The sequence below is a fragment of the Tripterygium wilfordii genome, chromosome 2 (assembly GCF_013401445.1).
Source record: "Tripterygium wilfordii isolate XIE 37 chromosome 2, ASM1340144v1, whole genome shotgun sequence".
Taxonomy (NCBI): Eukaryota; Viridiplantae; Streptophyta; class Magnoliopsida; order Celastrales; family Celastraceae; genus Tripterygium; species Tripterygium wilfordii.
This window is the reverse complement of record NC_052233.1, coordinates 180274-200668: the sequence shown is the minus strand read 5'-3', so window position 1 is coordinate 200668 and position 20395 is coordinate 180274. Positions and strand designations below refer to the sequence as shown.

The 20395-nt window shown below is 34.9% G+C and overlaps 2 protein-coding genes across 2 annotated transcripts; both read right to left on the bottom strand.

Annotated features, from left to right (window-relative positions):
• Positions 1–4760: 4760 nt before the first annotated feature.
• Positions 4761–14379, bottom strand: LOC119979839. The gene is made up of 11 exons (XM_038822467.1): positions 14359–14379; positions 14102–14188; positions 13770–14019; positions 13568–13647; positions 13223–13466; positions 10568–10625; positions 6179–10365; positions 5854–6001; positions 5167–5228; positions 4863–4927; positions 4761–4775 (listed from the first exon to the last, which is right to left on the bottom strand). Exons 1-11 carry the CDS (start codon positions 14377–14379, stop codon positions 4761–4763), a joined length of 5217 nt encoding a protein of 1738 aa, XP_038678395.1.
• A 986-nt stretch (positions 14380–15365) lies between these two features.
• On the bottom strand, positions 15366–19330 carry LOC119979824 (replication protein A 70 kDa DNA-binding subunit B-like). Its single transcript, XM_038822453.1, has 15 exons — positions 19266–19330; positions 19131–19172; positions 18722–18755; positions 18474–18545; positions 18297–18419; positions 17852–18001; positions 17503–17776; positions 17322–17418; positions 17105–17235; positions 16931–17012; positions 16823–16859; positions 16463–16678; positions 16218–16375; positions 15766–16131; positions 15366–15429 (listed from the first exon to the last, which is right to left on the bottom strand). The coding sequence occupies exons 1-15, from the start codon at positions 19328–19330 to the stop codon at positions 15366–15368; spliced, it is 1911 nt and encodes a 636-aa protein (XP_038678381.1).
• Between the last annotated feature and the right edge of the window lie 1065 nt (positions 19331–20395).

Here is a 20395-nt window from a genome sequence, read left to right as displayed (position 1 = left end):
TTATCGATGTTCTTAATAATGTGATTTTATTTTTTATTTTACTTGTTTGGTGTGAAGAATTATTTTCCATTGTTTATGGAATATTTATTTGATTGATGATGTTTGAGTTGCTGTATGTTTGCAATTGTTTGATTTGTTAGATAGCTAATGTAGTGCAAAGTTTTGAAAATGATTATTTCGGCATTGCATATTTTGAAAATGAAATTTTCAGCATTGAATATTTACATATATATGTTTGGCAATTCATTGACACTAACATAGTTAGAACAAAATAACATTTCTGCACTTTTGTTAGTCGTCTATTCCTTCATTTCTTAGCTAGCTAATGTATTGCAGAGGTTTGAAAATGATAATTTCAGCATTGCATATTTACATAGATATGCTTGTGGAGTAAGTTACCCTAATATAGTGAAAAACAAAATAAGGCCTTTGCACTTTGCTTAGTTGTCCATTGTTTGTTCTTGTTGCCAGCTTCATCGACATTCTCCATCTTTGATGCAACTTTCATCTTTCCACGTATATACACCTGTAACTTCGTAATTCATGTATACTATCATCTTAAATATTTGGGAAAACTATATATATATATTTTTTGTATTGATTAAGTGCTTTTGTTAAGGAAATATTTAAGGGCATCTTACCAGTCAATAGCATTTTTCTTCTCTGAAGTCAAAAGGAGGCGGTGGTATTGGTCACATTGTTGATGACCATTTTCTGTTACTGGTTTCTGCTTCATGTATGTTTTGTTTCCTCATCTCTTCTTCTTCATGTTCTAATTTTGATCTTGTCTGCTCCATGCTGCCTGCAATATCATTTACCAAATCCATGATATCAACAATCTCACCTATAAGTGGTATGAATTTTTGGCCATTGTAGTTTGTTGGAATGAAATTTTCATGCTCTATTTGTTCATCCTCTTTGATTTGTTGTGTCTCTTCATCGGAAATTTTGAGCGTCTTCTCTTCCTTGATTTCAGAATATTCGAGAGTGACCTTGAGAGCAGTTAATGCATTTAGAGTTAACTTTTCCATCTGAATTCTGCACCAATCCATCTTTGCAATCAAATTTATGAGCTGGTTTGGGCATCTGTGCTCACGTATAACACTGGATCCTGCTTCGAAGTTCTTTGTTGTTTCATATTTCAATGCATTCTTACTGTTTTGCAGAATGGTCTGATATAATATCAATGTTTGCGAGTACAATTGTTTCACCGTTGGCATGAAATACGTCTTCCTCTTATCTTCTTCCGTGGATGTCAGAATCTTGACATGGTGCATTATTATTTTCTTCATCAACACATTCATCTGTTTTTCCTCGTCAATCTTGATCAGGATGTCGTTTTCGCAAGATTGGCACAGATTTTCAAAATTTTCGCAGTCATGCCTTTCCCATTCGAGAGATGTTTGTAAGGCACTTTTTTCCTTGCATACTTGCTCTGCATTCTGAATCAAGAACTTCATTTCTTTTTCTGTTAGATCTCCCTCGTCTGTTGCAACTGATTCTAGCTGCATAGCAATCCAATCCAATGCATCGATTGCATCCTGATGTCTCCTTCCAAATATATTTTGAGCTTGTAGTTTTCGTTGTATTGTTGATGTGAACATTCTTGCTTAATCCTGAGATAAAGTTAAAGAAAATTATTCTGAGGTACATATATTCATGAATAATTTCAAAGCTATAAGAATGATGAATGTGGTTTTATAGTAGATTGCATGTTTTGATGGTCAATGTGAACTGTAGTAAAGATGATTAAATTTTGAGAAAGCTGTTTCTTTTTATTTTTCATCTTGTAGATATGTTTCTGATCTAAGAATATTTCATAGAAGAAGTCGTGCAGGAGTTCAAATAACAACCATTATCTGTAGTAAGGTGTAATATTTTTTCATGAGATTTGGTTAGCACAGTTGATAATTTATATGGTGGACATACCTTATAAAAGGAGCTGAAAGTTGTTTGTTTTCCCTTCTGCAGGATCTTTACTCCATGGAATCTACCCGACTGTTGGTAATTCTTGAGATTTTGATATCTGATGGTGGTTATTGCAAAGGAGGATGGCGTTTTTAAATGCCTATGATCTTGTACTTTGTTTTTTTATCCTTAATGTGTCCAAATCCTGACCTTTAATCTTGCATTGGCTTTCGTAATATTCTTTTGGCTGCTCTGTTTTTTAATCTTATCACTGTGTAAGAAGCAGTTATTGTTTGATGTGTGGGATTGTGTGTAGTGGGTTTTAATTACCGGAGTGGACGTTTGTTGATGCTTAGTTTGCATTAAGTGGATTTTTCATGTTTTTAGTTTGCCACTTGGTTGGAATTCAGTTGATAATCATGGTCGATTTTTAATTTATTATTATAGCATTGTTATGATTCTTGTTTTGTTAATGGGGCAATATTGGTATATTAATATAGAGACACTATCTAATTTCCTGAGCATATCTGGGAGGAAATTTTTGTTATATAATATCTCAATTTAAAAGGATCGCATACCTCATGTAAGTTAAAAGAAACAAATGGAGAGCTTGAATTAAACCAATTAATAGATCTGTAATCCATGAGGAGCATGCAGATATACTATGATCTAGAAAAATATTATGTATGCTCTTAAAGTTGAGAAGTCAATAGTATCACATGAAGAAGAATAATAAACCTGAAAAAAGTTGTGGAACATAAATAGGACAAATGCAATGAAGAGAGCATAACATAATGATGTGCACGAATGAAGTTCAGTTAATAGGAAACCTCCTTCTTTATACATTCGACAAATAAGTTGTGAACCTTCGAGAGTTACAATACATAATGAGAAGAAACGTTGTTGAGCCCCATGAGCACACAATAATGTTTTTGAATGAAAGGCATATTCCCCCGAGCTTCCCCTGGAGTACTGTTTCCGCATTCGACACTATTATGCCTTGTGTTTCTTAAAAATCAACTAAGTCACTTGATTGAATAAAACCAGCATACACGACAGCAACCATCAATCCAGCAAATAATAGCAAAAAACCCAGAGAGATGATGAAGAGCGAGCAAGAGAAGGCTTGCAAAGATGAGAGCCAAAAAATGCTTTTTGAGACAATCAGTTCATTGCTATTAATAAATGAATATGGGCCACCTGAATAAAGCAATGAAATATGATAACATCTACAGTTTCATATTATTCATTGCACTTAGATCCCGAGATTTTGCAAGGAAGAAAAATTGATCTCAACAGATGACCTTGAATGACTACAAGTGTACTGTAAGAATTTCAGGCATGATTTGGTTGTCTAGATCATCCATGGTGGCAAAGGACTAAAGTGACTCAAATATAAATCTGCAGCAATAAACAATAGAAAATTTTTTAGACGTAATCCAACTGAAGATCCAGAGAGTTGAATATAGAAGAAAGTAAAAAAAGTCGTAAAATGATGCAACCAAAATCTTGATTTCACTCTTTTCAAAAAACTACTAACAACAAAACCAGCGTTTCAAGATCTGACTTAGAATGTTCAGGAGGAAGGACATAAAAAAAGCAGCTATGTAACATAGTCAAGAAATATATCAAAAGGCAGAAAAAACTATTAATCATACTCATGCATGGACACAACTTACTATTTTTCACTTTTCCTTCTACTGAAGGATAGCCTGCTGAAAAAATCACCGCATGCTTTAAAAGAAAATGTTTGACGCTATAAAATTGCATTTTAAGAAACTGACAGAGTAAGCAACTACCTTAGAGGATGATTGCATAGGATCATAATCCAGATGGTTTCTCATATCTTTATCGTTTGGAAGATCTGCGAATCATATTGATTCCATTTAGAATTTAACATTATGCTTTGAAAGACATTAAAGTTCCTTAAATGGCTGTAGTAAATTGTTCCATCAACCCTTGTTTTTTGTTGGATACTGCGCAAACTGTAACCAATTTAATTGGACAACATATCAAAATTTTATAAAGAGCAAGATCAACTTTCTCCGTTGAAATGATCTTGCACAAAGTTTATTTTTTGTAAAAAGAAGATGAATAGATTACCTGCTTCCTGGTTATTGACAACGATTTTTCTGCTTTCAACAATAAGGTTGGTGCGATGTCCACTGCAGTAGTACATAAAGTAATAGTTAAAGACAGTCTTATTTAATATTAAATGAAGAAACTGAATCGAATTTGAAGGTTTGACCTTGATTTCGTTGATTGGAGTCGATATTTGACATGTCCACACATTGTATACTATGCAACTTCGTAAAGGGTTCATATTGATTTTCCTGATCTTGTCAGAAAGCACGTTATTCCACGCCGTGGTTGTAATTGAAATGAGCCAGTTTTTCCATATTTGTTGTTGTTGTATTGAAATAATAATGTAAGCAATTGGTAAGTTTTGAGGCTTATAGAATTTCATGAAAAGATAATGGAAGTGGGTTATTTTTTGGGGATGTGGGATTTATAGTAGAAAGACTTAGTTGGTATTATCTAGAGTTTTGTATAATAAGTACATACCTTTTTCTACTGAATTCAGTTGGTTATGAACTCTTTTGTTGATTTTCAACTTTGATCTTCTTGGCTGAAATTCAGCTCTTGGCTTGGCGTCTATATTCATTGATCAATGACTGAAAATATTTTGAAACTGTTAGTTTTTTTGTTAAATGGCAGTTGATATAAATTTGTGAATATTAGAGTCGTAAAAAGCTCAAACCTTGTATGCAGATCCTCAAAATGATGCAACGAAAATCTTTTATTAATCATACTCATGCATGGACACAACTTACTATTTTTCATTTTTCCTTCTACTGAAGGATAGCCTGCTGAAAAAATCACCGCATGTTTTAAAATAAAATGTTTGGAGGCTATAAAATTGCTTTTAAGAAACTGACAGAGTAAGCAACTACCTTAGAGGATGATTGCACAGGATCATAATCCAGATGGTTTCTCATATCTTTATCGTTTGGAAGATCTGTGAATCATATTGATTTTATTAGAATTTAACATTATGCTTTGAAAGACATTAAAGTTCCTTAAATGGCTGTAGTAAATTGTTCCATCAACCCTTGTTTTTTGTTGGATACTTGCGCAAACTGTAACCAATTTAATTAGACAACATATCAAAATTTTGTAAAGAGGAAGATCAACTTTCTCCGTTGAAATGATCTTGCACAAAGTTTATTTTTTGTAAAAAGAAGATGAATAGACTACCTGCTTCCTGGTTGTTGACAATGATTTGTCTGATTTCAACAATAAGGTTGGTGCGATGTCCACTGCAGTAGTACATAAAGTAATAGTTAAAGACAGTCTTATTTAATATTAAATGAAGAAACTGAATCGAATTTGAAGGTTTGACCTTGATTTCATTGATTGGAGTCGATATTTGACATGTCGACACATTGTATACTATGCAACTTCGTAAAGGGTTCATATTGATTTTCCTGATCTTGTCAGGAAGCATGTTATTCCACGCTGTGGTTGTAATTGAAATGACCCAGTTTTTCCATATTTATTGTTGCTGTACTGAAATAATAATGTAAGCAATTGGTAAGTTTTGAGGCTTATAGAATTTCATGAAAAGATAATGGAAGTGGGTTATTTTTTTGGCTATGTGGGATTTCTAATAGAAAGACTTAGTTGGTGTTATCTAGAGTTTTGTATAATAAGTACATACCTTTTTCTGCTGAATTCAGTTGGTTATAGACATTGTCTTCGTAGACCACAATTTGAACTATTTTGTTGATTTTCAACTTTGATCTTCTTGGCTGAAATTCAGCTCTTGGCTTTGGCGTCTATATTCATTGATCAATGACTGAAAATATTTTGAAACTGTTAGTTTTTCTGTTAAATGGCAGTTGATATAAATTTGTGAATATTAGAGTCATAAAAAGCTCAAACCTTGTGTGCAGATCCTCAAAAACTTCATCATATACAATATTTTTTGTGTACATGGAATTTTCTTCGTCTTGTCCTGCTATCAAGATCTTTAGTCCTTTATAGCATGTCACTCTCGATGCAGCAACGTACAATTGACCATGTGAGAAAACTGGTCAAGGAAGATATAACCCAACCTTTTCCAGGGTTTGACCCTGGCTTTTATTTATAGTCATTGCGTAGGACAATCGTAAAGGAAATTGTCTACGCCTGATTGTGAAAGGCCATTTATATTCGGTTGCAGACATTATTATCCTTGGAATACATACTTTGTCACCCACATGACTACCTGTGATAACTGTTGCCTGGATCACTTTTTCTCCCAATCTTGTGATCATTAGTCTAGTTCCATTACACAGACCGCAGGTTTGATTTAAATTTCGTAATAGCATCACAGGTGTATTAACCTTCAAATGAAGCTCGTGGTTGGGAATGCCGTTGAATGACAGTGAATTTAAAAATTCAGTTGGGTAGAGCAGATCATCATCATCCGAAGCACCAGCGACTTTGTATATTGAGTCAAAACTGAGATATGTTTTCTGTTCAGTGGGTATCATTTTCAAAACATGTGTGTTTATCATATCAACTGCCTCATTCGTGCCGGTGATGATGGCTCTCTCTTTTAAATACTCGAAGTCATTGTACGAAGATAGCAAACCACTATATGTCTCTGTAATCAAATCCTCAATATCGCCTTTTGCAGATTTTATTAATAAGGAGTCGGGTATTTTTATCCAGGTTGGGCATTCCTCATCGTCTTTTATTTTGATTGTTTCGGCCCTACCTTCCCCAATGTTAATAAGCCACTGACTAAAATGACTGAGATCTGCTTTTTCTTCATTTGATAAACCAACATCTTTCAACCTCATATTCTGTTTCAGAATATAAATCTTGCAATGACACCACAATGATGATTGTGTTATACAAGCTTTGATAGTATCATGTCTTGAACCCTTGATAACCACAGGAAGAATTTGTCTAAAATCTCCACCAAGTAGAACTATTTTTCCTCCGAAACATTGATTAGCGTTTGTTTCCTCATCACAGTCAAATATATCACTCAAAGATTTGTGTAATGCTTCAAAACAATGGCGATGGGTCATTGGTGCTTCATCCCAGACAATAAGAGATGCTCTTTTAATAAGGTCTGCTAGGTGAGTCCCTTTCTTAATATGACAGCTTGATTCAGCATGTACATCAATCGGTATTTTGAACCTTGAGTGCGCAGTTCTTCCACCAGGCAATAGTAGTGATGCTATTCCAGAAGATGCCACCGCAAGGACAATTTTTCCTTGCGAACGTAAACTGCTTATAATTGCATTATAAAGAAATGTTTTTCCAGTTCCCCCATGACCATAAATAAAGAATAAGCCTCCCATGTCTCTGTTGACAGCTTCTGTAACTGCGTTGTACACTGTTCTTTGATCATCATTCATTTGCTCTACTAATTGAAGACTTTGACACTGAAGTTCATCTATGTTATGTGATAGTTCTTCTCTCAACATAGTATTACCCAAGTCTTGCACATTTTTATTTGTTGGCTGTGGAAGTCTATTTTCAGCCAGTGATGAACCACTTCTCTTAAGCAACTTTTCTACCTCTATAAGCACTGCATCTGTTATTTCTTCTTCTGAAAAATTCGTTTCCAACATCCCATTTTCTGTTGTAAGCTTGTAAATTATATCTTCTTGCAAGCATGCTATATTATCGGCAAACAACTTTTTCGCATCTGCAACCTCGCAATATAGTATCATTGTGACAAACAAATCCCTAAGCTCATGTGCAGTTGCCCATTGTGCAGCCTCTTTCATAGCTTCATTCCACTCCCGATCGTTGCCAATTAAACCCATTGCATTACAAGCTTCTTTAAAGGTTTCATAAACACTTCCATTAATTGTCCTCATATCAATGAAGTTTGTGGCCCCTCTGATATGAGATAACAACATTCTTAAATAATAAACCTCTCCTGCTGATGGATGAACATATGAAATTCTGCCAATGCAATGTCCTCTCTTTCTTCGAAACCATATTTTGTCTGTGTTGTCCCACCTCCAAAAAGCTGGAAACTCAGCATATGTTAGCTGTCTAGCGTCTTCACAATTTGTGTTTGTAAACATCCATTCGGTCAACATAGTTTTCTCAATTCCGGGCTGCTGTAATACTCTGTCAACTTGGATATTTCCTCTGAAAACTACGTTGTTCATTAGAGGCATGTGAATTGTTAAGCTAAGAACAGTTGGGAACTTGTGGTGAATATGAAATTCAAAAATTCTCCACACTGATTCATATGCAGTCAAATACCTACAATCAAGATAGGTCTTTATCTCATCAATAACTTCATTATCAGCAGCTGTATTTTGAGCAGTTGTGTGCGTCCTTTCTTGTAGGAAAGCTCTTGTTCGATCTGGTCCTTTATTCACGTATTTAAAGAGATACTTTATCGACCTTGAACGATTGCACCACTCGACATTTATATGTGCATCATATTTCAGAAGTAGTTTTTTATTGTAAGGCACAACAAAACGATTGTCCATTTCAACTCCAGCCTTAACCACTACATTGTCATCTGCCCTTCTTCTATAAATGGCAAATCCATCCTCACCAATAGTAGTCTCTCTGTAATTCTTCTTGGGAAAATGTTTCATACATTTCCCATTTTTCATACATGGCGCTTTGGAGTTTGCATTCCCACATGGTCCATGGATCATGAATTTAGAAACAACCTTGTACAAATCTGGTTCTGTTTCTTTGTCTGGTATCTCCGCACATATAATTTTGTCAATGTCATCTGGCGTTGGGTATTTATCACTTTGGTGCAGCCAGATAATTATGTGAACATGAGGCAAACCTCTCTTTTGGAACTCAACAGTGTAAATAGCTCCCACAACATTTCCAAAGTGGTTTCCTTTTTGAATATCATTCATAAACACATTAAGCTTCATATGAAAGACTCTGGCAATGATATCTGGTCTGTCTTCTGGCTTTTGACCTGGTATAAGAGCCAATGCATCTTGTATTTCTATCCATTGAACATTGCATGTAAAAGTGATAAATAAATCTGGGTTTCCCCTAGACCTACATATTGCCATTGCATCATGATAGTTTTGAATCATATAGCGAGGGCCACTTGTAAAGCTCGATGGTAAGATGACACGCTTGCCAATAGAATTTGCTCTCACATCACCTCGGAGAAATGCATCTTGAATACCCTTATATATTTCACATCTATAATGGTCTTGTTGATGCTTAAAACGAATATATCGTAATCTCTCATCTTCTATGCATGTAAAAGCATCCACTATATATTGTTGAAATAATTTGCCCCCACTAATTAGTAACCCACCACCATTCTTTCTTTGTTGTAACATGTAGGCATAGAATTCACGTCTTGTAACGTATCCTCGTTTCAATTTAGGAGAGTTACCATTATGTTGATATGGAATATTCAGCCTGTATCCATCCTCTCCAAACGGAAACAATATAGGATATTGCATTGCCATGAACGAAGGATGCAGATCATTTATACGTTTTAATCCCTGTCCCTGGTGGTCAACAATAATGTCCCGGCCCTCATCTGTACTGCCAATGTCACCCACTATCAATCCTGCCATTTCTGGTAGTGTTGGAGCATTATACTGCGAGCTGTCTCCATGTCTTCTAGATGATAAGCACAATGAGAAAGTCCGCTCATCTCCACTGTGAATTCTATCTCTGGCCATTCGAAAAGCTTTGACCAAATGATTTACCTGATCAAACATTTGTATTAATTGAGAAACAATATCATTTTGGACTACAACATTGAGAGCAGATCTTGAAAGAGCTGCTACTCTATTGGAGACTTCATTTTCTGTGTCGTAAACATAGAGCTGAGCAAATTGTGGTCTTTGTCCATCTAGTGGCAGAAGTGATCCTATCAAATGGTGGTTTTGTCCATTGATTTTAAAAACATATGGCCCTTGACCTCGGTTTATTTCCTTGTCAATTTTTCCGCCGGTAGATGTAAATGCGAACATAGAATTGTACATTCTCAAGTTGTCACGAAATAATTTTGAACATCTGTCTCTTCCATAATCCATCAACTGTTTCAATGGATGTGGAGGTTCACTGAATGGAGGTAATTTGATGCGTCCTTGTCTACAACAAAGCGAGTATACTGGATGATAATTGGAGGATGATTTTAGACGCTCTGAAAACCAAAATATAGCTCCACAGAATTGACAAGTATATGAAGGTTGCCCTAGGTTTAACGTCACTGTTTCTGACCCAATTACATGTTTTTCAGAGGAAGTATTCAACTGATCAACTGTACTTGCGGTGTAGGGTTTATGTCGCTTGCTAGCAGGTCGCACAGACGAAGATGAAGCTTCCAATTCTGTAGGGTTTGTTCTGTGTCTCTTTTTTTCATCAATTAACATCTTGCGCCTCATTCTATTAAGCTTGGTTGATTCTCCAATCTCCATCGTAGAATTATATGCACTATAAAATTATGTAAATTCAAAATATTTTTACAGTATATAATAGCATAAGTTTCTTATTTCATGTTTAGAGTATATAATAGATGAGGCAAAATTCATGAAAGGAATAGGAGATAGACTCTGAAAAATTCTCATGATGCATGATAACATTGTAAATATTTATTATTTAACTTATACGAAATGATAGAGTTTAGAAAACAAACCTGGAATGAATTACAATGAGAATGTTTTGCAGGTAGGCAATTTTTGGTGGATGAATAACTGCTTCGAATATAGAAGGGGCTGGGGGCTGTCAATAAATATGACAACGTAAGCTAATATTTCACAGAAGTATATTAAATTTTATAAGAATTGGTAAAATTTAGTAAACTAAATTTAAAGTCAACAAATATAAAAGCAGAGAATGTTTTGGTTTTTTGCAGAGATGTGTAGATTGCAAAAATGTTTTGCCTAACTAAATAGTTATGAATCTGTATAACACGAGTGTTGATATCAATAGAAATTATTTTTGTTTTGAAAAGACACAGGGCAAACACGAGTGCTGATATCAATAGAAATGGTTTTTGTCTTGATAAGGCACAGGGCAAAGATGTTGAAATAAAAAAGTAGAAGAATGTGTAAAGGGTCGAATATATCATAAGGTCGTCAAATAAATAGGATAAGACACAGGGCAAACATGTTGAAATAAAAGAGTAGAAGGATGTGAAAAGGGTCGAATAGATCATAAGGTCATCAAACAAATAGGCTCTCGAGATGGAGATTGCAAGACTTTACTCATGAAATGAACTTCTTTATCATCGTAAAGGCATTAGAGCAGTTACTATATTACAATTCAACATGCTTCCAAAAAAAATGGTATCCAATAAAACCATCACATTTATCAGCGAATGTATTATGAAGAAAAAACTATTGAAACCATTTTAAAGACTGGAAAGAAATTAAATTTTAGAAGGGCAACATTTGTAATTTGTAAATTAGTCATCGTTATTTATAAAATTTGGGTGTGGAAGAAATAAGAAATGGAAAGCGTTGAGCAACAATCGATAAACCAATTTGAGCTGAGAATAGTGAGGGGAAGTAAAATTATAGGTGAACAGGGTGAAGCAATTCTTACCAATTAAAAGCATGTTAAGAAAGGCAACAGATTCTTCAAAGCTAACGAAATCCTCAATGAAAAGCAGATTTTGCAGATTAGGGAGAGAACGGACATAAAATTTCTGACACTTCTTTTGGAATGGGTGATTTATTGCAACCTCCGTAGATGGAGTTCTTTTGTACAGCTTCGTAAGAGGGAATGAAATCTTAAGAATGTTGGAGTAGATGGATTGTGAACCTCGAATGAAAATAAATGGAGGAAGGTTTTGTTTATCAGTTTTTACTTTTTACAATTGCTGCTACTTGTAAGCCCAATTATGATAGGCCCTTTTTAGACATGGGCCTTTATAATATTTTAGGAATCAGATTTATTAGAAACGGACGGAAAGCATAATGGCTCTATTTAATTATAAGTATTAGTTGACATTTAATAGTTGCGGATAAGATTCGAAATTTATTTTTTGAATGGTAATAGGACACACATACGTTAGGCCATGTTCGAGGGGTATCAAGGTCACCACAGCCGATGGAAACTACTCATATCCCAACCCTTCCTGATGAGAATAGAACCATTGACCTCAAGATCTTGTGCAGGTTACCTAACCAACAGACTACTATAATTCACCTTTTATTTGTTGAAAGAGAAAAAAAATTATATGCTCTGTAATTTTTCAATGTGACTTACTATCTTATTTTACTTTTATGTGTCTACTCAATGTGACTTACTTCATTATCCTGTATCTAATTTTCTCATAATTGTTTATTTTATAAATTGTTTGCAACTGAGTATGCAAGAAATAAAAAGCGAGAGGAAAAATCACTTCTCAAAAGATAGTTTTGGATAAATGAAAACTTAGATCTACAGTGGTGGTAACACACAATTCACAATATTGCTGAAGCCAATGTCTATTTTAATGCGGTTACGTGATATACAATTAATGAAAATGTTTAGGAAGTAGTAATTACTTAACATTATTGAAAGTGCATACCAACTTCTCGTTGGTGGAAATTAAAACGGATTTAATCGTGATTGATCAAACCTAAAGTAATTATGATGTAACATAAGAATAAAATTAGTCATGGCTCTCATATTTGTCGTATAATAGAACAAAAAATCCATGCAGGAAAAATTGGAATTGTGCATGAGGAATCTGGAATTTTGTGGCTGAAGTCTCAGAAGGTCAGTGTGGTATATAGAAACTAAAACTCATAGGATAAATGAAATTAGATGAGACCATAAATTGAAAGATTAGGGCACAATTACACATGATAAATATCCCAAGTTCAAAGCAGGTGTTACCATTAATTATATAAACAGGGATAACAATGATTACCCATTACAACTATAACACGAAAAAATTTGCGGGTAGGAAAAAGGGAAATTATGCATTAGGAACCTGGAATGTTTGCAGCTAAAGGTTGAAAAGGTCAGTTTTGTACATATGCAAACGAATACTGAGAAGATAAATTAAATTGCATGACAAGTAGGTGCTACCATTAATTATTTAAACATGGATTAGCTATTACAACATTCTTAAGAAAGTTAGTAGCGAAGGTAACTTCAAAACAGTATATTTACGATTACATTGAACTTCAAGGACTCCATCAGTATCTTTTATAAGATTGTTGCTGTCTATCCCTTCAGTCCTTCCTCTATCGAGAAAAGAAGTTGTCATTATTCAAATTAAAAGCATCAATGAAAATGAAATGAAAATTATTGTTAAATATATAAGCATAATTTATGTTTTGTAAGCAGGACTTACTTTGAATAAGAAATGTTGGTTTCATCTCGTTGTGAAGCAATTGCATGACAAAAGAATCCCCCTGTTTCAAGTGATTATCAACCATAAATCTTGTCCAACCAATTCCGATATAAACAACTGGACGTGATTTCTTCTTTTTAAGATGTGCGGTCCATTGGTTTCCATCTCCATTCATCAGAATTACATCAGCGTTGTCGACTCTGTCGGCTAAGTTATTTGATCTTGCAAAAGCTATTGGAATCAGCTGCAAAGAAAGATTTTATGTTTTAGGAAAAAAATATAATTAAGATGAGTTAGCTATGAGATCAACTATGTTTTTGTCTTGTATTATTCATCACTAATAACCAATCTGTTGTCTCTCAGAGTTGAAGGTGTTATAATTGCTCTGAATCTTGGCCTGCCAGCTTCTTTTGGGACGTCTGGATCTGCATAGTAAATTTTTGGAAGTGTTGTGTTAGATTAAGAGGAGTTCGATGACAAAATGCGAATATAATTTGTTATAGAGACTTAAAGAAGCAAATATTGTAATGTGATAGAGATTTCTTACCTGGCGGCTGAAATTCCTTTACAAGACCATCTGAATCGAAAACTATTAATTCAAATACCATATTGTCTGCGTATTTGAACATGAGAATGTCATGTAAATGAAGATCATGGTCCACTGCAAATTGTGTCCAATTGTTTTCAATCCTTCTTCCATCAATTCTGACATAATAGTTCTTTGATGTTGGACTTCTTATCAGTGCCCTGACATCATTCGTTGGTTCCAAGTGCCGCATGAACTTCAAAGGTATAAGCTGTGAGAAAAGTGTAATCCTTTACAACTATTTTATTGTATTGGAATGAGAAAAATCAGTTTCACGAGTCAGAGGATTGTACAAATTCTTGGCCGAAGTCGTCGTTTATGGGCTTTATGAAATGCAGACGGTTTGGGTTCATAATGCTGCCATCCATGCCTTTGTATCTCTGGGACAGTAATGAATAAACAATTTTCTGATCTTAATTTATTTGAAAACGCATATTAACCCACCAAGAACAAAACCAGTAACTATGAAGTCATACAAATTTGTCATGCATAGTTTTAGAATAGACACGGGATCATGGAAAGAAACGGTACAGCATCACCTATTTCTGACCAAAGTAACAGTTATATCCATTTACAAAAAAGGTTTGAAGGACATCTTAGAATTGTATTATATGAACAACATGCACAGAGTTGTCCAGTACATCATCGACATTGACTTTATATAACAATAAAAAGGTAATCAGTTCAGATTGTATGACATGGTAAAGAAGGAGAAGATGAATCTTTCTGACCTTGAACTGATGAACTGCGTTCGACTCTGTGGTTTTGTTTTTCTTTCTTCGGTTCGAAGAAGATAAGAAATTTTTCAAGGAGTTGTGTGGCTAGGGTTTCAAGTGTTGACCATCTTATTTACATACGGTTTGGTCTATTTAACCGTGGTTGGTAGTGTAGCTTCGAATTTCGTGATTTAGTTGTCCAGGCTATTAATACAAATTGGTTAAGGAGTGTCAGATGGGTTACATTTGTTGTGTTATGTGTGGTTGTGTATATTCACAAATCTTTTTATGACGACTTTTAGAGAGATTTTAGCTTCGTCGTCATGAATAGCTAAACAATCTAGTTGGCCAGTAATGGGATTAGGAAATCAAATGCTTCTTTTAATTATAAAGACATTTATTTTGTGTTATATAATTTTTGTTCTCATGGTTTTCTTTTTGTCATGTTTTATATAATTTTATGGTTATACTTTTACAGGTGCACTTTTAGATGTCAAGAGTTGGCTTCATGTTTCTGTTACTGGTGATATAATGTTTTAACGCTACACATCATCTTAGTGTTTGTGGAAAATAACTAACAAACAAAAGTATACATAGTTTTTTAGTGTTTCATCGTTAGTACATACATGGAGAAGTACATTAATGAAGTAAAAGCTTAACATAACCAAAAACAACTACCTCTCACACAAATGATTTGTGGACAATTGTAGGCAGGACATAACGTTGCAAGTTTTTTGGATATTTGGTCATCCATGGAACTGTATATACAACAAGACAAAAGTGAAGCTTTGCGTTACTAAATATGCTGAATGTTAACGACTTCTCTTTTCAGTAATGTACTTCAAATGTCTGCACGACGCTTATTTTTCCCGTGCGAGTAGTTCTTTTCCTCTGTTATGATAGCCCTGCGTTGCATAAAGTATTAATAAAAATTATCATAGATCAAGGTTAGGAAGATCTATATTGAATGATAACATTTCGTCTACGAAGTCGATTTAAGTTATAGCTGGACAAAGAAATTTGTAAATATAAAAAGTTAGGAAGATCTATCAATAAACATGGAAGTAATTTTAATGTTAATCCGCATTATCATATAAATGTTAGAGTTCAGGTTCAAAGCTCATGTTTAGGAGAATGAAGAAATTGTTTGCGCAGGTGTGCAGTTAAATAGGGAAATATGTAATCGCTTGATAGAATAGAAGTTTATTTTAATTTCTTGAGTATGAGAATATGCGACTGACCTATTTCGCTTGTTCTCTGAATTGTCTGTAAAGCTACTGGCCAGATCATTCTTCCCATCAGTTCCTGAGATTTGGAAGTGTGATTGTTCCACAGCTGCCTTATTTGGATCGTGATCATTTTCATAAACTTGAGAGACATTGAAGGTCAAAGTTTCAGAGTTGTTTTCCCTCTCATTGATTGATACAGTGAAGTTGTAGGTTTTGCCATAGAGATTCAGCATGATTGTTGGAACTTCGGTTCGAACAGAACTTGGAAGATCAGACAAAGTGCTTGCTGGTATTTTTATCATCCTCTCGACATGTTTGCCGAACAAGAGAAATTTAGCATCATGTGTCCCATCCGTCACATACATGCTTACTTTGTACCTAGTTTCAAAGAGAAATTAATGAAGTATGCAACGTCCAAAAAACAATGCAATTTTGGATTTTTTTCTTAACAATTAATTATTTACCATGGGATTGGCAATTTTGCCGTTGGTCCACACTTGTTGCAGGACAATTTTCCTTCATAGCTGTTGATACCGACCTTGCATTTTGGACATGCATTATACCACCATCCCCTTGATGCGTCTATCTCTGTTATTGAACCCACAGTAGTGAATTTTTTCCCCTGTCAGCAATTTAAAATAGAACACACAGTTAGTCTGGCATTGGTGCTAACATTTGTAGTAATTGATGTCGACGTATGAAAACTCACCATATTTGTTTTTTTATCGAGAGAGATGAGTTCTGAAATTGTCTTTTGATTATTTTGTGGGATCAGTGCTATTGGCATCTCTGAGTCCCGCAAATCATCAAGGATTGTTACCTCACTTGGATAGGACATGCTGATTGAAGAAGTTGTTGTTAGTTGTAGTGGAACATGGACATAGGATGAAGTTAAAAAGGTCCTAAACCTTCCAGGATTAGGACCCTAACCCATAAAACATGAGAAAAATATAATTTTTCGGAAAAAGACATTAATGATCATAGCAATAGGATAGAAATTGCAAAGAAAATTAGTAAATTGCAATCTGATAAACAATGGAGGAAGCCGTGTACATAATCTCATAATTACCCAGATTCCCACAGTTGTGGTTAATTGATACCAAGACCTATTAGATTGGATTGGAGGAAACATGTTTATGTTCCAATACATTTTCTATGAATAATGTATAGAACTTACTTGTTGTGGAATTTGTGAACTTCTGGTATATCTAGATTAAGGTAGATTTTGGTGGCCGATGTGCTTGACAGTGTTGTTTCACTTGCAATAAATAAGAATAGGCATTAAAATTCACATGTACTTATTTTGTTTAATAGACTGAACACTGAAAATATGAAGGGAAAAAATAAATACCCCGAAAAGATTTCACAGTCATTCCTGAAAGGACAATGATAATACGATCTTTTTTGGGGATCTTTAGAACATTGTCCTCTTCAAATTCATCAGCTATTTTACCCCATAAGGTGACTGGAATAGTCTTGTTGCTGCAATGTGTACTCTATCATCAACTGAAGTAGTTTGTGCTAAATTGTTACATAGTGTAAACATTTGGGAATATTAAAAATCTTACCTGATAGTATTGATAAGAAGGTTTTTTTTCCCAACCATCCTTCCATTAGCAAAAGTAGTTGTGAGCTTAGAAACAGAAGTTAAGTGACCCATGATATCTGCAAGCACGTAAAGCTAGTTCAAACATTTTCACAGCATTTTTTGATAAATATGATATATTTAACATACTAACATTCACATACCAGTGAGGTCAGCATCATTGTACAATCTTGACTCCAATATTTGGTCGTCGACAAAATTAAAACAATTCATTGGAATGTTCTTTTCGGTATCAGACATTTCCGATACGATGGTCCATGTACCAATTCGGATAATTTGGTCGTGCTTTGAAATTCTAAAACTCTTTCTCGCAGCCCCAACAAAGAAATTTGATATCTGATAGATTTTCCCCTCCACGAACAACTCCTTCATCCTGTTTGCATCTTCTTTCCTGATGGATCCTTGTATAGTTGTTCCCTAAAAGCATCATAAACGTAAAGACACTAATGATTTATTCATAAACGCATACATGTGTAGAAATTTTGTTCATACCTGTTCATCAACAAAAAGGAGGTCGACACTCATCAGCTGGTCTTGTTGAGATGGATTTGTAGAATCCCACATCCTTGCAACGCGAGCGACCACAGTGTACCCGCGCTGACCCATTTCCAGCTTGTTTAATGGTGTATGATCCATTTTCCGCTGCTGGTAGTTTCCAAATGGATATGAGAATGAAAGAATAAACACGTTCTCGAAACAAAATATATTTTAGTTAAAAATGCGGCTGCATAAGAGACGAAAAGAGGGAATACAAGACGACAAATTAACCAAGAAATAAAATCAAAGATTCTATAATAATAAAATGAAGAAGAAGGCAAGAAATCTTACCCGGGAATAAATGTTAGACTCAATTTATTTTGGAGCCAGAGTAGCGAGGGAAATAGGGAATACAAGGAATTTTAAAATAAAGATGAGGAAGAAAGGCCGAAAAACTCACCCAAGAAGAAATATCAGATAAGATGGAGCTTCGAACTGCAATAGCTAGAGGAACAAAGAAGAATCGGTAAAATAATAAGAATCGATGAAGAACAACTGTAAGGAAAATAATAAAAATCAATACCTAGCAACAATACCTCGCACAGATGAAATGGACCAAACGAAAATGGATTTAAACCACAGCCAAGATGGATGAAGAAAGAGTAATGGAAAGAAGGAAGGAGGGAATATGTGATGTAAACCCAACTGACTGTCAGGCAATTAATTGAAGGCACCAAGACAACTGATATCGAGGCAATCGATGTAGTAGATGCATGAACCGCAGTCTATTCGTTGCCATGGAGAACTACGACGTCGTTTTGGGAGAGGAGCTGCAGCAAAAAAAAATCCTGAGCGCTGATCGAAGGCAAAGGGAAAGTGAGATACGACAAACACATGCATCGCAACCCGCGCTGCCAAGCTGGCAGAACATCAAAAGAATCAGAACTCACGCAGACCTTCGAAAAAGACAGAACAGACGCGCTCGTGAACACCACGGGAACAACAAAACAAAACGGCTAGGCATAAAGCGACGTCGTTTTGCTGGGCCAGCTGCCACACAACACGAAGACCAGCCGAGAGAGTACACGAAAGACAACGAACTCGCCACAGAATCACTCTAAATCTATGGACTTTATATATTGTAATTGATATATATATATATATATATAGCTCTCCGCCCGTGCGTTGCGCGGGTGAATTTCTTTTAATATCCTTACATATGAACATACAACGTAAGTAAAAAAAAAAAAACACGTGGTTCAGGTCTTGTTGCTATTGTTTAGCATGCACTTACAGTGGGTCTACACCACCAAGCACAGATGAGTTTCTTTTGCAACTATAGAGAAATCATACCAATAAAATTTTGTATTAGTTTTACATGCCACCCAGCAAAAGCTGCTGAAAAGAGATTGTAGAAACTGCACAATACCAAATAGTTTGTAAGAAAATATAAATACCTTCAGATACACCTTTGTTGTTTCCTCTAAGTACCATACTTCGATTTTATCCCACCTTCATCAATCTTAGCTCAAATACTTGAAAAGCCAAGTTGAAAAATTACGAAAAATGCATTGGGGCACAAAAAATCACATATTATCGTAACTAAATAGTTTCTCAAACCCCATATTATCAAAATTGAACTTAGGAACATAGACTTGCATAGCTTGGCTGCAGGATAGAACTAACACTAACTAATAAGTAAATGGTGCATTATTTCAATATAGAAATTAAGGATCACAACTATTGGTTCAGTGACGGATTGAAGAGTCACAAAAAAGCCAAGTATGGCTATAAGTCCTACTCTGCATATTCTCCGTAGAACCTTATATGCAACAAATTAGACCGCGTTAGGACTTACACGATAATATCTGATGGTACACAACTCCTAATCATCAGCATCACATCATTTCAACATAATCTCAATTTAGATGCACTTTCACAGGCGTCAAATGATTTGAACTATCACATCAATAAGAAAGCAAGAATATGCTTCTAATGATTGAAAAATACAACCAAAGAGAATAAAGAAGCAAACCCCAAGTAACTGGTACCACTTGGAGGTTCATCTTTATGGTCGTGATAGGGCAAAAAATATAAGGCCATTTTGATCTCGTCAGCGAAATATTTTCAACTTAATTAAGCTAAAATAGAGTTCTCACCATTCATTTCATTTGATTTAGACATAGGCGCAAGCAGGTTCGTTTTGTCATATGCATCCACAATTGATAATTAAATAATGAGCAGGGAAGAAAATGCCAGAGGACTGAGAATTCAAAGATAGAGATCCAAGTCCAAACAGTGATTATGATGTTTCTCATTGTAAATTACTCAAAACTAAAATGCAACTATAACACAAAACATTCAACCAAGGAGAAATCAGGGCCTGTTTGATACAACACAACGTCTCCACTGTCGCTCACATAGTGGTATTGATCTAAGCTCTTCACCAGATTATCAACCAAGTGAAATGGAAAAGGCCCTGATTCCATTGGCTCTTTGTAGTACTTTCCAAGCATTGGCTTTCCTATTAGTATTCTTAATAGATATACAACTCAAATG